The 13,464-nt window shown below is 41.7% G+C and overlaps 2 protein-coding genes across 2 annotated transcripts; one reads left to right on the forward strand and one right to left on the reverse strand.

Annotated features, from left to right (window-relative positions):
* Window positions 1–9,320: 9,320 nt before the first annotated feature.
* LOC5564724 (HIG1 domain family member 2A, mitochondrial) lies at window positions 9,321–10,049 on the reverse strand. Its single transcript, XM_001649015.2, has 2 exons — window positions 9,871–10,049; window positions 9,321–9,768 (listed from the first exon to the last, which is right to left on the reverse strand). Exon 2 carries the CDS (start codon window positions 9,761–9,763, stop codon window positions 9,437–9,439), a length of 327 nt encoding a protein of 108 aa, XP_001649065.1. The 5' UTR covers window positions 9,764–9,768; window positions 9,871–10,049; the 3' UTR covers window positions 9,321–9,436.
* Window positions 10,050–11,541: 1,492 nt separating this feature from the next.
* LOC110674367 (NTF2-related export protein-like) lies at window positions 11,542–11,970 on the forward strand. Its single transcript, XM_021838647.1, has 2 exons — window positions 11,542–11,669; window positions 11,728–11,970. The coding sequence occupies exons 1-2, from the start codon at window positions 11,649–11,651 to the stop codon at window positions 11,968–11,970; spliced, it is 264 nt and encodes an 87-aa protein (XP_021694339.1). The 5' UTR covers window positions 11,542–11,648.
* Window positions 11,971–13,464: the final 1,494 nt, after the last annotated feature.

A 13,464-nucleotide genomic window follows, 5' to 3' on the forward strand; every position in this document is an offset into this window, starting at 1 on the left:
TCTTCGAAGGTAAGTAAATACTGCCATACATCAAACTTCATGATTCTGCAAATTATTGCATTTTATGGCTGAACTGCACTGTCTTGACCCATTTGATTTTCAAGGAAGCGAATAAATCTTTGTTAATTTTTGAAGATGAGTACACGCTGTTATGTGATACATTCTGGGGGAAGAATGCTATCAAGCGACACATCAAACAAAATTATATACCAACAATTTTTGCGTCATATGAATAGCTTGAGCTAATTCTTGAAATTGCAACACAAATTGGTTCAAAAATTCATCAGGGAATAGCTTCAGGAATCTTTTCAGGAATTACAAAAAAAAATCTCTGATTCTTTATATAGTTTTTCAAATATGACATCTTGCAATCTAATGAAATTTGACTGCAGATTTTTTGCAGAAATTCTAAACATACCTTAAATAAATCATGGAAATTTCTGAAAACATTTCTATAGAATTCTGAATTATCACTTATAGAGCTCTAAAGAATGTCTCAAGAAATTGCTTCACAAGAGAAGATTTCTCTATAAGTATTTCTAGAGGAATTTTTCAAGGACATCTTTGTAAAACTGTGATACAGTCTACTCTCCACATCTCGATATCGAAGGGACCATCGATATAGGGAGAGATCGAAACAAAGAACATTTGTGTAAATGAACACTCGATTGAAAATCACTCCGTTACCAGGAAAATGATAAACAAACAGACGTCATTTCGTATTTGAAATTTGTTTTGGATCACTATCTAGTAACCTTTGATAATGGGCATATCGGTATATGGACAGAAAACCTGGAATGAAATTCACATCAAGATAGGTACCCAAGTAACCATGCTGCTCAAGCTGCAATTTATGCATATAAACGGTGTATATAAAGCTAGCATTACTATATATGTACAATTAAAGTTGATTTAAAGTGGGAAAAAGCCCCACTAGAGCCATATTGAAGTTATAGCTTATAACATTAATTCGACATTTGTGGGGCCCTTTCCCACTTTAAATCAACTTTAATTGTACATATATAGTAATGCTAGCTTTATATACACCGTTTATATGCATAAATTGCAGCTTGAGCAGCATGGTTACTTGGGTAGATATCGAGATATGCAGAGTGAAAATGTTTGCAAAATGAAGGGACCGAATCATCGATATAGGGAGAGATATCGAGATGTAGAACATCGAGATGTGGGGAGTCGGCTGTAGTTATTCCGAACAATGTCATGATCAGCTGAACTCTCCTGATTAATTTCCTAAAATTAATTCAATTGAGGGTGTTACATGTTTTCGACTAAAAAGTTTTAAATTTTGCAGTATTGCTACAGTATACTAAAGTGAAACAATTTGTGGGCTTCATGGCCGTGCGTTTAGTGTTACCAAGCATTTAGCCGCATCGAGTCAAGGGGTCCACACCCCTTCGCTGACCCCTTTGATTCCTGCTTTAGTCCGGAAAATTTTTCGTCAGGCGTTGCATGCTAGTCTATTGTGTAGTGTGTTGCTTCCTTCAATGGGCAAATCGTGCACTGGAAGCATTACCGTGTTGATGTTAAAAAAAACAGCTACACGGGTAAAAATGCGGCACTCTAAAACAGGAGAAAGAGTCATGATTTCGGGAGGAAAGTGTGTTTTCAAGTTATGAAAATACACCATGACCAAAAGTCATGAAATCATGAAGCATTTTACCGTAACGCCGACTGTACGTTACGTTTTCAATTTTTAGCGAAGAAAAATGGCAATTAAAATCCTCAAATCATGAACCATGTATGCTGGAACAAAAGCACTATTCATGGATTTAGTCATCTGTCATTTATGATTTCTATTTTTGATACGAAAAGTGGCAATTTCGGTCATGAAATCATGAAGCAGGATCTGATATCATGAACACAGGTCATGAAAACATAAGCACTTTTCATGTTTTCAGATGCCTGTCATTTATGATTCCAATTTTGGTGCTGAAAAGTGACAAATTGAGTCATGAAATTGTGGGAAGGCTAGACCACGGAGACCCACCAGGTACACAGTGGTACCGACAAAACCACCGGGGGAATTTCGGTACGCGTACGGGAAGAACACTAGAGTACACAAAGTGCGTTTGCTCGTCGCGGCGGTCGGTTTATTACTACAATAACATAACATAAACAACAACATACATACGAATCACAGGGTCGGCGCAAGGCAATGATGATAAACATCGTCAACATAAAACAGACTGGTCCAAAATTACAACACTCCTCCTCGATGTATTCATCACTTGTCTTAACAGTCACAAAGTCTTGAACAGTTCTCATTGGACAACATAGCCTACACAAAGTTCCTCCTCTTGCACCAAACACTCCTGCTTCGTCAAGTATACCACAAAGTCACAAAGAGTTTACAGTCTATACACGATGTCCACTTAGCATCGGTTTCCCTCGTCAAAACAGTCATAAAATTCTTCTTGTTCACAGCACTCCTCCTCAACGGGATGCCCAGCTGCAGTTTTCCGGCGGTTGCCACTCTCCACAACTTCTAAAGCGTACAGTTCTCCACGAAGATCCGCTACTGCTTGCACTTTCCCGCTGGAACTCACTATTTGGCACTTGGACTTCACAAAGTTCACTCTCAGTCCCTTCTGTGCCAGCTTCCGGACTGAAAGCAATCCACAGTCCAGCTCCGGAACGTACAGCACGTCTTTCACCACAACTTCATTCACTTCCCCGTTGTCAGTGACGCACTTCAGGAAGCCTTCTCCTACACCGGCGGATCTCAGCACCGAGCCATCCGCCAAGTTCACTTCAACCTTCACACTTTCGTCGATCTTATCAAAGAACTTCCTGTCGCTGGTCATGTGGCTCGAACAGCCACTGTCCACATACCAGCCGTTCCGCTTCCGCTGTCCGCCAACACCAAAACAGATTCCGGGATTTTTCTTCACCGCTTTCTTCACTTCCGGCACTTTTTCTTCCCTTTCACGTAGCTCTGGGCAATCCCTCCGGAAGTGGCCAGGTTTCCGGCAGTAGTAGCACACTCGCTGTCTTCTTCTTCCTCTGCCCTCGTTATTCGCTTTCAGCGCACGGTCACTGCGCTCACCGGACACTTCTCGCTTCTCCATCCGTCGGTGGTACTCGTCCATCAGCCGCTGCTTCACAAATTCCAACGTTTGGTCTGCATCTGGCCGGCTTTCCAAAGCCGTCACCAACCCGTTGTACGACTCCGGCAGACTGCGATACACCATCGCCACTTGCAGCGAACTTTCGAGCTTCTGTCCCGCGCACGACAGCCGATCAAACAATTCTTCGATCGCATATAGGTGCTTCTCCATATCCGCACCTTCTTCGTAGTTAAAACTACATAACTTCTTCAGAAGCGACACTCGCGACGTCACCGTAGCCTTTTCGTGGTACTTCTTGAGCTTTTCCCACACTTCGACAGCTGATTTCGCGTCCTTCACCAAGGCTAACTGAGAATCTTCCACATTCAGGATGATCAAGGCCTTTGCCTTCTGATCCTCTTTTGACCACGCCGCAGTCACTGGCATCGGTTTTTCTTCAGAAACCGTATGCCACAGATCGTAACTTATCAACAACATTTCGATCTTCACCTTCCACGTTTGATAATTTCGATTATCCAAACGGGCGATAAAAACTTTCTCAGCCATTTCTGAATATTCGTTTTTCTGTTGGCGCACACTGTATTCACGAAGATACAGCCAACAACACTATCGAACGTACCCGCCGTATCTACACACGCGCCGGCGGTACACCACACAGAGTTACTGTTCGATTTCAATCGGCTACGGCAACTTTTCGCGGCACAAAATGGCAATCTTCTATCTTCGGCTTTGCGGGACAAAATGGTGCAATCAACAGCCAAACCGGCACTTTCCACCTCGTACTGGGCTTCCAACCAGACGGGAAACAACGGCACCAAACACCACTTTCACAGTCCCGGTCGCAGCTGTTTTTCTCCACACAGCAGCAGCTCGACCACTAGCCAAAACGAGCGCAATTGAACGATTCGCTCCCACCGACCGGCACCACACAGGAAGATCGTTCGCGGAAAAAATTTCACAACGCGACGTTCCGAGGCAAACTTTTACCGGTTCTTCCACTCACTGGGCCCATAACCTGTGGGAAGGCTAGACCACGGAGACCCACCAGGTACACAGTGGTACCGACAAAACCACCGGGGGAATTTCGGTACGCGTACGGGAAGAACACTAGAGTACACAAAGTGCGTTTGCTCGTCGCGGCGGTCGGTTTATTACTACAATAACATAACATAAACAACAACATACATACGAATCACAGGGTCGGCGCAAGGCAATGATGATAAACATCGTCAACATAAAACAGACTGGTCCAAAATTACAACAGAAATCATGAAGCAGGATCCCTGAATCATGAACTCAGTTCATGAAAACGAAACATTATACGTCAATTAAGATCTCAGTTTATATTTGCCATTGGTAAACAAATAAAATAAAGACTGAAATTGTTACTGTTTTTGTGCCGATAGTTTCGTAATAAACCGTGAAAACTTTCCGCAAATTTCAACCTAACGAGTGTGACATCTTTAGCAGGAACGCAAACATTCGGTGGCTAGGTTTGTACGCAAAATGTTGTTTCGAGCATCAATTGAATTGGTAAATGGTCCCTGGGCTGGTGGATTGCATGAGTCATGGAACACTCCTTAACAACGGATGTGGAAAGTGGAACTGGAACATCCGGCTGCTGAAGGCCTTTTGTGACCTGTTCTGTTATAGGACGTGGGGAATGCATCACTTTTGAACAGTTAAAATCGCCAACGAGATTGTCAAGCAAAATCTTCGCTCAAAATCAAACATTGCCCGGTTCTGCAAAGTCAGGATTAAGTAAGTACATTGATTGTGTCGTGAAACAATGTGGGAACTCACGAGAATTTCACCAAGAATGTCATCGATATGATGACAAGGTTCCGAAGAATTGAAACTTTTTCAAAATGACTTTTAGTCATGATATCATGAAACATAAAATTTTATGAAATCATGACTTTTTGTTCATGAATCCGGCAACGGATTTTTTTCCGTGTATATGATACTTGAAACAGAAACTTTCCTATGGAACCTGCGTTTCAAATTCTCAAGAGTGAGTTAAGGAAGATTAAAAAAATATATAAGACATCCATTAAGTCGCCAGACAATGTTTACTCACCTTCGAGACGGTTCCTCGGAAACCCGGATATCGGTTCCAAAGTGGCTACATAGGTCCCAGACATTGCAACTTATTCATGAAATATACTATCTTTAAAAATTTTAATGTTTGGTGTATCGTATGACAGTATAAACTCATATTTTGATACCGCAAACGATTCCCCAGAAACCCAGATAACGGTTCCAAAATGACCATATGAGTTCTACACTATTCAATCCAGCCACGGTATGTGAAATTTGAAAAATCATGAAGTTTGATGTGTCGCATTGTAGTATTTAGTCACCTTTGAAGATTGACCACGAACTGGATTCTCGGAATCCTGGAAATCGGTTCCAAAGTGGCCAAATAGGTCCCAGGCGTTGCAGATCACCCATAGAATGTAATGACTTTCAATATCACGAAGTTTGAGGTGTCGCATGACAATGTTTACTGATTTTTAATAATTGACCCCGGAACCGGTTCCTTGGAAACCCGGATACCGGTTCCAAAGTGGCCAAATGGGTTCTGAACTGTGCAGCTTAGTCATAGAATGCACTTATTAGAAAAATCATGAAGTTTGATGTGTCGCATGATAGTATTTACTTGCTTCCAAAAATGGCTCCGGAACCGGTTCCCCGGAACATCCGGAAATTGTGATCCGTGGCACGCAGTGACCATGATGGCCTTGTAGACATCCGTCCTCATCGTTATAGAGCTGATCATTGTAAAAAATCAGCTGATTTCATATTGCAAATTCACTTTTTCGAAAGTGGCCATTTTCAAACACCCATTTTAATTCCGGAATAACTCCGGAACCAGGTGACCAATCCTAAAATTCTATCCAAGCCCTCAAACTAGAAGGATATGCGCTTCTTGTGTCAAAATTTGGTATAAAAATATCAAAAAACAAAAAAGTTACAGCCCAAAACGTGTTTTTTCCAACACTCGTTTAGGGGGGTTGGTAATGGAAGGGTTAATAGTAATTAAGTTTTAGTCTTAAGGAATTTCATGGAGATGGAGACTACTGTCAGATGAAAAAGATAATAATAAATTATCCTGGAATTTCTAAAAGAGCTCTTGAAGGAGGTATCAGAGGTGTACATGAACTAACTTTTAGATTAGTCGCAGAGCGCATTGCATCAAGGAATTTCTTACTTACTAAACTTACTGAAACGATTCACGAAGCAATTCTTTGTGAGTTGAAGAAAGTGCTGTCAGGATTTCACAGATGCATTGTTTGAAGTGTTGTTTTTAAATTTTGTAGGGATTTCATCGACGTTCTTGGTGCAATTTAAGGATAAATTAGAGGTACTCCCAGGAACGGATTTTCTTTGGAATAAACCCTTCAATGATTAATGAAGACTCTAAGGAATCTAGAGGACAATAGAGAGAAAAAAATCCTAAAGAAATTTCTTCATTGTTGATTTTGTTGAAAGAATGTAGAAATCTTTGAAAGATCTCCTAGAGTAACAACATAAGAAATTGGTGGAAGAATAAATGGGGAAAATCATCGGATATAGCCTCTGAGAAATAATTTAAGAGTAATCGCTGTGTAAATTACTGGAGGTCGTAGCGTTGAAGTGCTCAAGGATTTCATGGGCAAATTTTAGAGAAATTCCTCTAAGTATCCTTTAAAAATCGGGGGAAAGATTTCTGAAAGAATTGGTGGAGAAATCTCTAGAGGAATTTGTGGAAGTATCATTGAAGGAGTCCCTGATTGTATTCCAGAAGAAATCACTTTCAAAAGAAGTCGTCATAGACTATTACGCAATTGTCCAGTTCTTCAAAAATTTCTTCTCAGATTTATCATGGCAAAGTATCGTGGATTATTCTAGTGATATCCGTACTAGAAGAATCCACGATACTTTGCCATGATAAATCTGAGAAGAAATACTTGAAGAACTGGACAATTGCGTAATAATTAAGATGACTTCTTTTGAACCTCTAAATTTATGCATCATGCAGTGAGTTCTGCAGAATCAGGAAAAAAAGTGACTGAATATCATTTTGGTTGAAATAGACACTTAGGACACCTTCTATTGAAAATAGAAGGTTGCATATGGCTGGTAGCCACTGAGTGCATTGTGAGCAGGAACTTTAGAGACATGGTTTTTTTAAAGGATAACCTCAGAAATTACTTCCGAGACTCACATCTAAAGATTTCGTTTCAAATTTCACAAGAAAATCCTGGATTTCATCCTTTTATCGATTTCGTGCAAGATTTACGTTTTGTACATTTTAATCCGAGGAATAATTTATCCAGAGATGCCTTCACTGATTTCTTACGATTTTCTCCAGAATTGTCGTTCATGTTTTTCCATAATTCAACCAAGCATTTCTTTAATGTTACATTTAGAAAATACTCCAGAAATGTTTCTTATGAATTTGTTCTATTTTTTGAGAAATTTCCCAAGGAGGATCGTGAAGAATTTGTCTAGGATGTTTTACATGGATTGGATGACTCCAAAGAACAGACAAGAAGATTTTTTAAGAAATTTTTGGAGAAATTCGTTGGAAAATATGATTTTTTTTTCCGAAACTCTGATGAAACTTCTGTAGAAACCCCTGATGAACTATTGCGGGGATCTCTGCAAAACTCCATATCTTCTGAGAATGTCCAGCTATCTAACCAGCCGGTTGGCATTTCTTCGTCGTCAAATAGCTTCAGAAGTACTCGGTGGATCGACTGATACTACTCACTTCCGTGCTTGAGAAGCTCGACCGTAGCGTTCTTACCACCAACCTTGCAATTCTTCAACTCGCTGATAGCCTTTTTAACGTCTCCTATGATCGCTGGGTCAACAGCTTGATCTTTATTATCAATGTTCATCCTGTTCTTCGCTACATTTCCATTCTCATCGGTCAACAACTGCTGAAAGTGCTCCATCCACCTGGCAGCCACCGCCGTTTTATCGGTCAGCAAATACCCTTCTCGCTCATTTCACATGGCGGGCACTGGTACGGTATTGTGTGCACCATTGACCGTTGCATAGAATCTCTGCATATCATTCCGGTTCATGATTTCTTGTGCGTCAGCTACCACGCTTTCTTCGTGCTGCCTTTTCTTTTTGCGGTGGATTCACTTTTCTTCAACCACCCTCTGTTTTGTTGGATACCGGCCACAAGCATACGGCTTCTGGCGACATTCTTCACTTCTGTCACCCTCTGGCAATCTTCATCGAACCAATCAATCAGAGTCGTTGATTCTCCCCATCTGTTCGTCTAGATGCTGGCGGTACTGTGCAGCTACCCCATCAATCAAGCATGGGATATTGCAGCACAGCGTTCTGATATTTTTGTAACACGTGACGCTAAATAACAGCACCCGATTTTCAGCTTTAACGAGGAAATTATCCGAGTCGATTTTAGGCCCTCGGTGTTTGCGGATATTCTTGCGTGCAAAGTAAGCACTGCTGATTTCCAACCTTCTAGCAGCAGCGAAGGTTACAAGTCGCAGGATATTATCATTGGTAACAAAATGGAGGCTTTCTGTTCCAATGATGCGTCGGAAGAAGTCTTCTTTCCCGATCTGTGTATTTGCGTCGCCGATGACTACCTTGAAATCTTGTTTTAGGCATTATCCGTAGGTCTTATCTAGGCTCTCATAGAACTCATCCTTCATGGCATCGAGTTTATCGTTCGTTGGCGCATACAGTCAACTTTCGTTCGGCGCACTAAACCTGTGGCCCTCTTAGTGAAAGACTTTCACTAATCGGGCTAAGTTTCGAGCTGTCAAATAGCATAGAACAAAAGAAAATCAGGGCTACCAACATTGATAAATTGCGTCTTATGTCAGAAAATGACGTTTGCCTTCGTTTTAGGTGGGCTATAGCCCAACTAACGGGAGCCCAATTAAAACGAAGCCCATCTAAAGATAGTGCAACGAACGAAATTCGACTGTATATGCTGATCAAGCTGTAGTTGAAGAACTTGCCTTTCATTCTTAACACAAAAATTCGATCGCTTACCGTAATGATAGTCTCTTGAGGTTTCTTTGAAGCATGTACAATTTTGCAGCAGAATTCATTGCAAGCAAGATAAGAAAAAATAGTTAAGTATAATTTTGGTTAAAATAGAGTTTAGAGACCAAATAACTAAAAAGAGGCTCGCTACCAGCCCAGTGAAAGCCATTACAAAGGGACAATCGAATCGAATAAATCAAATCTTAACTGAAATCCCTGTCTTTACAGTTAGATAACATCAATTATATTGGTCTTGCTAATTTCCTTCGCAAAAACCCGCTAAAACAAACACATTCGAACCGGACCAAAAACCGCCAAGTCATCCATCACTTCTTCCCCTCGTCCTTCTTGGCATAAGTCATTCCGACACCCACAATGAGCGCCACCACGGTAAAACCCTGCGCAAAGATTCGAGCCCTCATCATATACTGGGACATCTGTCGGCGGCCCTTCCGGAAGCTCCACAACCCGTACCCAAGACAGCTTATGGTCGCAGCGCATCCAATCGGAACCAGCGGGTTCTCCTTCACCTTGCGTTCCATCTTTTCGCGGGTCGTTTCCGCGTGGATGTCCGTGTAGTCCTTGCGCATCTGGATCCACTCCAGCTCGGCTTGCTGCTGGACGGCCGGTGCTGCCGCTGGGGCGTTCGACATTGCTCCTGAAATGGGAATGTCGTTACGTCAGTTGCCACTTTTGCCCCGGTCTCCCGGTGGCTGATTGTGAAATTCGCTCATTCTGCACTCTCGCATACGAAACTTACCTGTTTTCTACTAAAACGTAGACAAACCAAACGTGTTTGAAGAAACTTACAATCAAGGGTTCAATCAAGCCAATTGAAGTGAAAATTTTATAGTTTTAGATCACAAAACTTTAACAACGTCGCATTATATCAGTCGGCTTTTGAGTGATGGGTGAATTTTTTTACATCACACCGCGAAGGATTTGCGGGCCAAAACAAAAACAAATCGCCAGAATGAGAGAGAAATGTCAAGAATCAAAGAAAATAGAGAGAGCTTTTCCTGCACGGGAAGGAGCTTTTGCGTGCTTTCGGTTACGCCTACCCACACTGAAAGTTTGTGTTGAAGTAGGACTACACCCGAGTTCAGACAGTGATTTTTTAATTAGAATCTTTTACTTCAAGAAAGGGTTTGTAGTAACCAAAAGATATATATTATAATAAAACTTGCAAAGGATCGCTTCTACGGTGGTAATCAGATTTCATCTCATCCGTCGTAAATCAAATCCATGAACCCCGTCCAGCTTCAACAGAGTACATGCTGGTTAGCGGAACTGCGCGCGACAGGGCCCGCCTAGGAAGCAGTGTTACGATAGACGGAGATACCTTCAAAGTGGTGGACGAGTTCGTCTGACAACAATGTTAGTCGGTAAATACGAAGGCGCATCATCAGCGGAAGTCGTGCCTACTATGGGCTCCAGAAGAAACTGCGATCAAGAAATATTCACCCCCCACACCAAATGCACGATGTACAAAACGCTCATAAGACCGGTAGTCCTCTATAGGCATGAGACGTGGACTATGCTCGAGGAGACTTGCAAGTTCTTGGGGTTCTCGAACGCCGAGTGCTAAGGACGATCTTCGGCGGCGTGCAGGAGAGCAGCGTGTGGCGGCGAAGGATGAACCACGAGCTCGCGTCTACGGCGAACCCAGTATCGTGAAGGTAGGTAAAGCTGAAAGGATACGCTGGGCAGGGTATGTTGCAAGAATGCCGGACAACAACCCTGTAAAGGTGGTGTTCGCTACGAATCCGGTCGGAACAAGAAGGCGTGGGGCGCAGCGAGCTAGGTGGATTGACCAGGTGCATCAGAACCTGGAGAGCGTGGGTCACAGTCGAGGATGAAGAGAAAAGCGCTCATGAACCGAGTGAATAGGGTCCTAAAGCTCTATCCAAATTTTAGTGCCAAACGCTTAAGTTTAGGCCAAGGTTTAGGTCAAAAACACATGTTTAATCAATTTTTTTAATTTTTCTTTTTTTTTTTTAATCCAAAAAAACATTTATTATGTTTTATTAGATTTTATCATACCTCTTGGCTTAAACTCAAATGTTGGTTGTATTTTCCCGCATAGCAAAATACAGTTTGTCTTACTTTAAGAACAATAAACATCTTGTAACGAATACGGTTAATGTATCAGAAATAGTTGCTTTTATGTATAACCATATGGACTTCAAAGCTGTTCACCATATCAAACAGTAATCCATACCTATCAGTAACAATATATGATACTGCACTGATATTGTTAAATTATATGGGAATGGATTCAAGCAAGATATGGTGGAAACATTACGCCACCATTCGGCAAATTGTTTTTGTTTTAATTTGTGCAACACACTCACACATTTGCATTTGACAATATTGAACTACATTTAAACAGTTCGACAAATAGTTACATTTTGTTGATATTAGTGAGCGACAATCTAGCGTTGAGTGTAGAAAAAAATTGTCGTCGGATTGCCGTCGAAGGAAAACAGTCGAGTTAAGCTGAAATTATATTTACAAAACAGCAATTCACATCAAAAAATGACAACTGCGATCGACCCAGTAAGTACATTTATTTCGCCAATCTGTTGGATGTTTGGTTCAAACCCAATTCCCGTAGGAACTGCGCACCAAAATCGATGCCGTTTACCGGATGGAGGAGGAATTCATCAAACTGTACAACGAAACAGTAGCCAAGAAGCGGCATCAGATGGCCCGGCTCTACATGGACAACGGTTTGCTGGTGTGGAACGAAAATGGTGCCAACGGGAAGGACAACATCCAGAAGTACTTCCAGGAACTGCCCCGCTTCGAATACATTATGAACACCCTGACTATAATTGAATCATCGCAGGGCTGGTAGCAGATCTGGTTTTCTATTTTAATTCGAGTCTCTAAAAAGTGCAAAACTAAATGCAAATTCCTCGAGAAAAAGCCTCAAGAATTATCCTAGTGCTTGATCCAGACATTACAGCTTGAATTCTTTCAAGGATTCCTACTGGGATCACCCCAGAAATTCGTCTAGAGATTTCTCAACCAATTCTCCCTGAAATTGATTTGGCGATTCTTCAAATGATGTTTCTCTAGAATTTTCTCCTGGAAATGTTTGAGCGCTTCAACGCTACTACCTCCTGTAATTCGCTAAGGGATTATCTCTATTTTTTCCAAAGACCAGAATTCTAGTTATGTTTCTACTAATCATTCAACCGAATTCTCCCTTTGTTACTTTGTCAAGCTAGAGCCTCAGGAGTTAAGTTGGATTGCTGTCGAATAAAAGTTCAAGCCAGGGGATGGGAAACTCGGCTCACTGTGCCCGGCACACTGTTCATAGTTCCGCACATCTGGGCACCCTTCTCATCAGCATTTTTTTTTATTGGATTTGACAACTGAATCTTTGTTGTTTTTAACCATCAGCAAAAAAAAGTAGTGCGGCTCAACCCAGGCAACCAGCTTGTTTTAACTATCTAAAACTTGATTTTGTTTAGTAAGTACTAAATGGAAAATGTATACGTCTTCGTTTGCTCACAGCCGTTTATTTATTACTTTGCCTCCGGTACCAGATATTTGGCGTGCATATTGGTGTTCGGTTCCACGATGGTCCAGCCCAGCCCAGCCTCCACTGAGTAGCATTACCAGCGGCATTCCATGATTACGGACAATCTCGTACCTCCCGCCCACACCATCGCCGATATTATCCAGTACGATCTCGGAGGGTCATCTTTCAGCGCATTGGTGCCGGCGTTGAAGATTAGCCAGTTTAGTCGAAAACTAATAGAAACGACAGTACCAGATTCTCAACGCAGATGCTGCTCATCTCCCAGGAAGAGCTTCAGCCCAACCGTTCTCTTGATCGCCAGATCTGCCTTGTAGATAATCAATAATAAAGATAATAAGAATAATCAATTTACACACTCCACCATCATCCATCCAATCCGTAGCATGTCCGTTGTCCTGGTGGGGATTCAAATTTACCATCATTTCTATTCGATTTCTGATCTCGCCCCAAAAGCCATTGGTAATCGAGTGTGTCTTCCTTAGGCGAGTGGTTAGAGCCCGCGGCTACAAAGCTAAGCCATGCTGAAGGCGTCTGGGTTCGGTTCCCGGTTGATCCAGGATCTTTTCGTAATGGAAATTATGAAATCGTATCATCGTACCTGCCACACGATATACGAATGCAAAATGCAAGTTTCTGATCGTTGATAATTATTTAAATAAATGAATACCAACGAATCCAATCCTGCGTTGAAGATGATAGGACCCATTCTCAAATTTCATAACGTTAAATGAAATCGGTGGGTGTCCTTGATATTACAGTTGATACAGAATTTTTAAAATATTTATACAAAATTCGTTACGA

The sequence above is a fragment of the Aedes aegypti genome, chromosome 1 (genome assembly GCF_002204515.2).
Source record: "Aedes aegypti strain LVP_AGWG chromosome 1, AaegL5.0 Primary Assembly, whole genome shotgun sequence".
Lineage (NCBI taxonomy): Eukaryota > Metazoa > Arthropoda > Insecta > Diptera > Culicidae > Aedes > Aedes aegypti.

Coding starts and splice junctions, on each gene's coding strand:
- LOC5564724 (XM_001649015.2), bottom strand. CDS start 9,763: ATGTCGAACGCCCCAGCGGCAGCACCGGCCGTCCAGCAGCAAGCCGAG.
- LOC110674367 (XM_021838647.1), top strand. CDS start 11,649: ATGACAACTGCGATCGACCCA. Junction 11,670..11,727: donor TGACAACTGCGATCGACCCA/GTAAGTACATTT, acceptor CAATTCCCGTAG/GAACTGCGCACCAAAATCGA.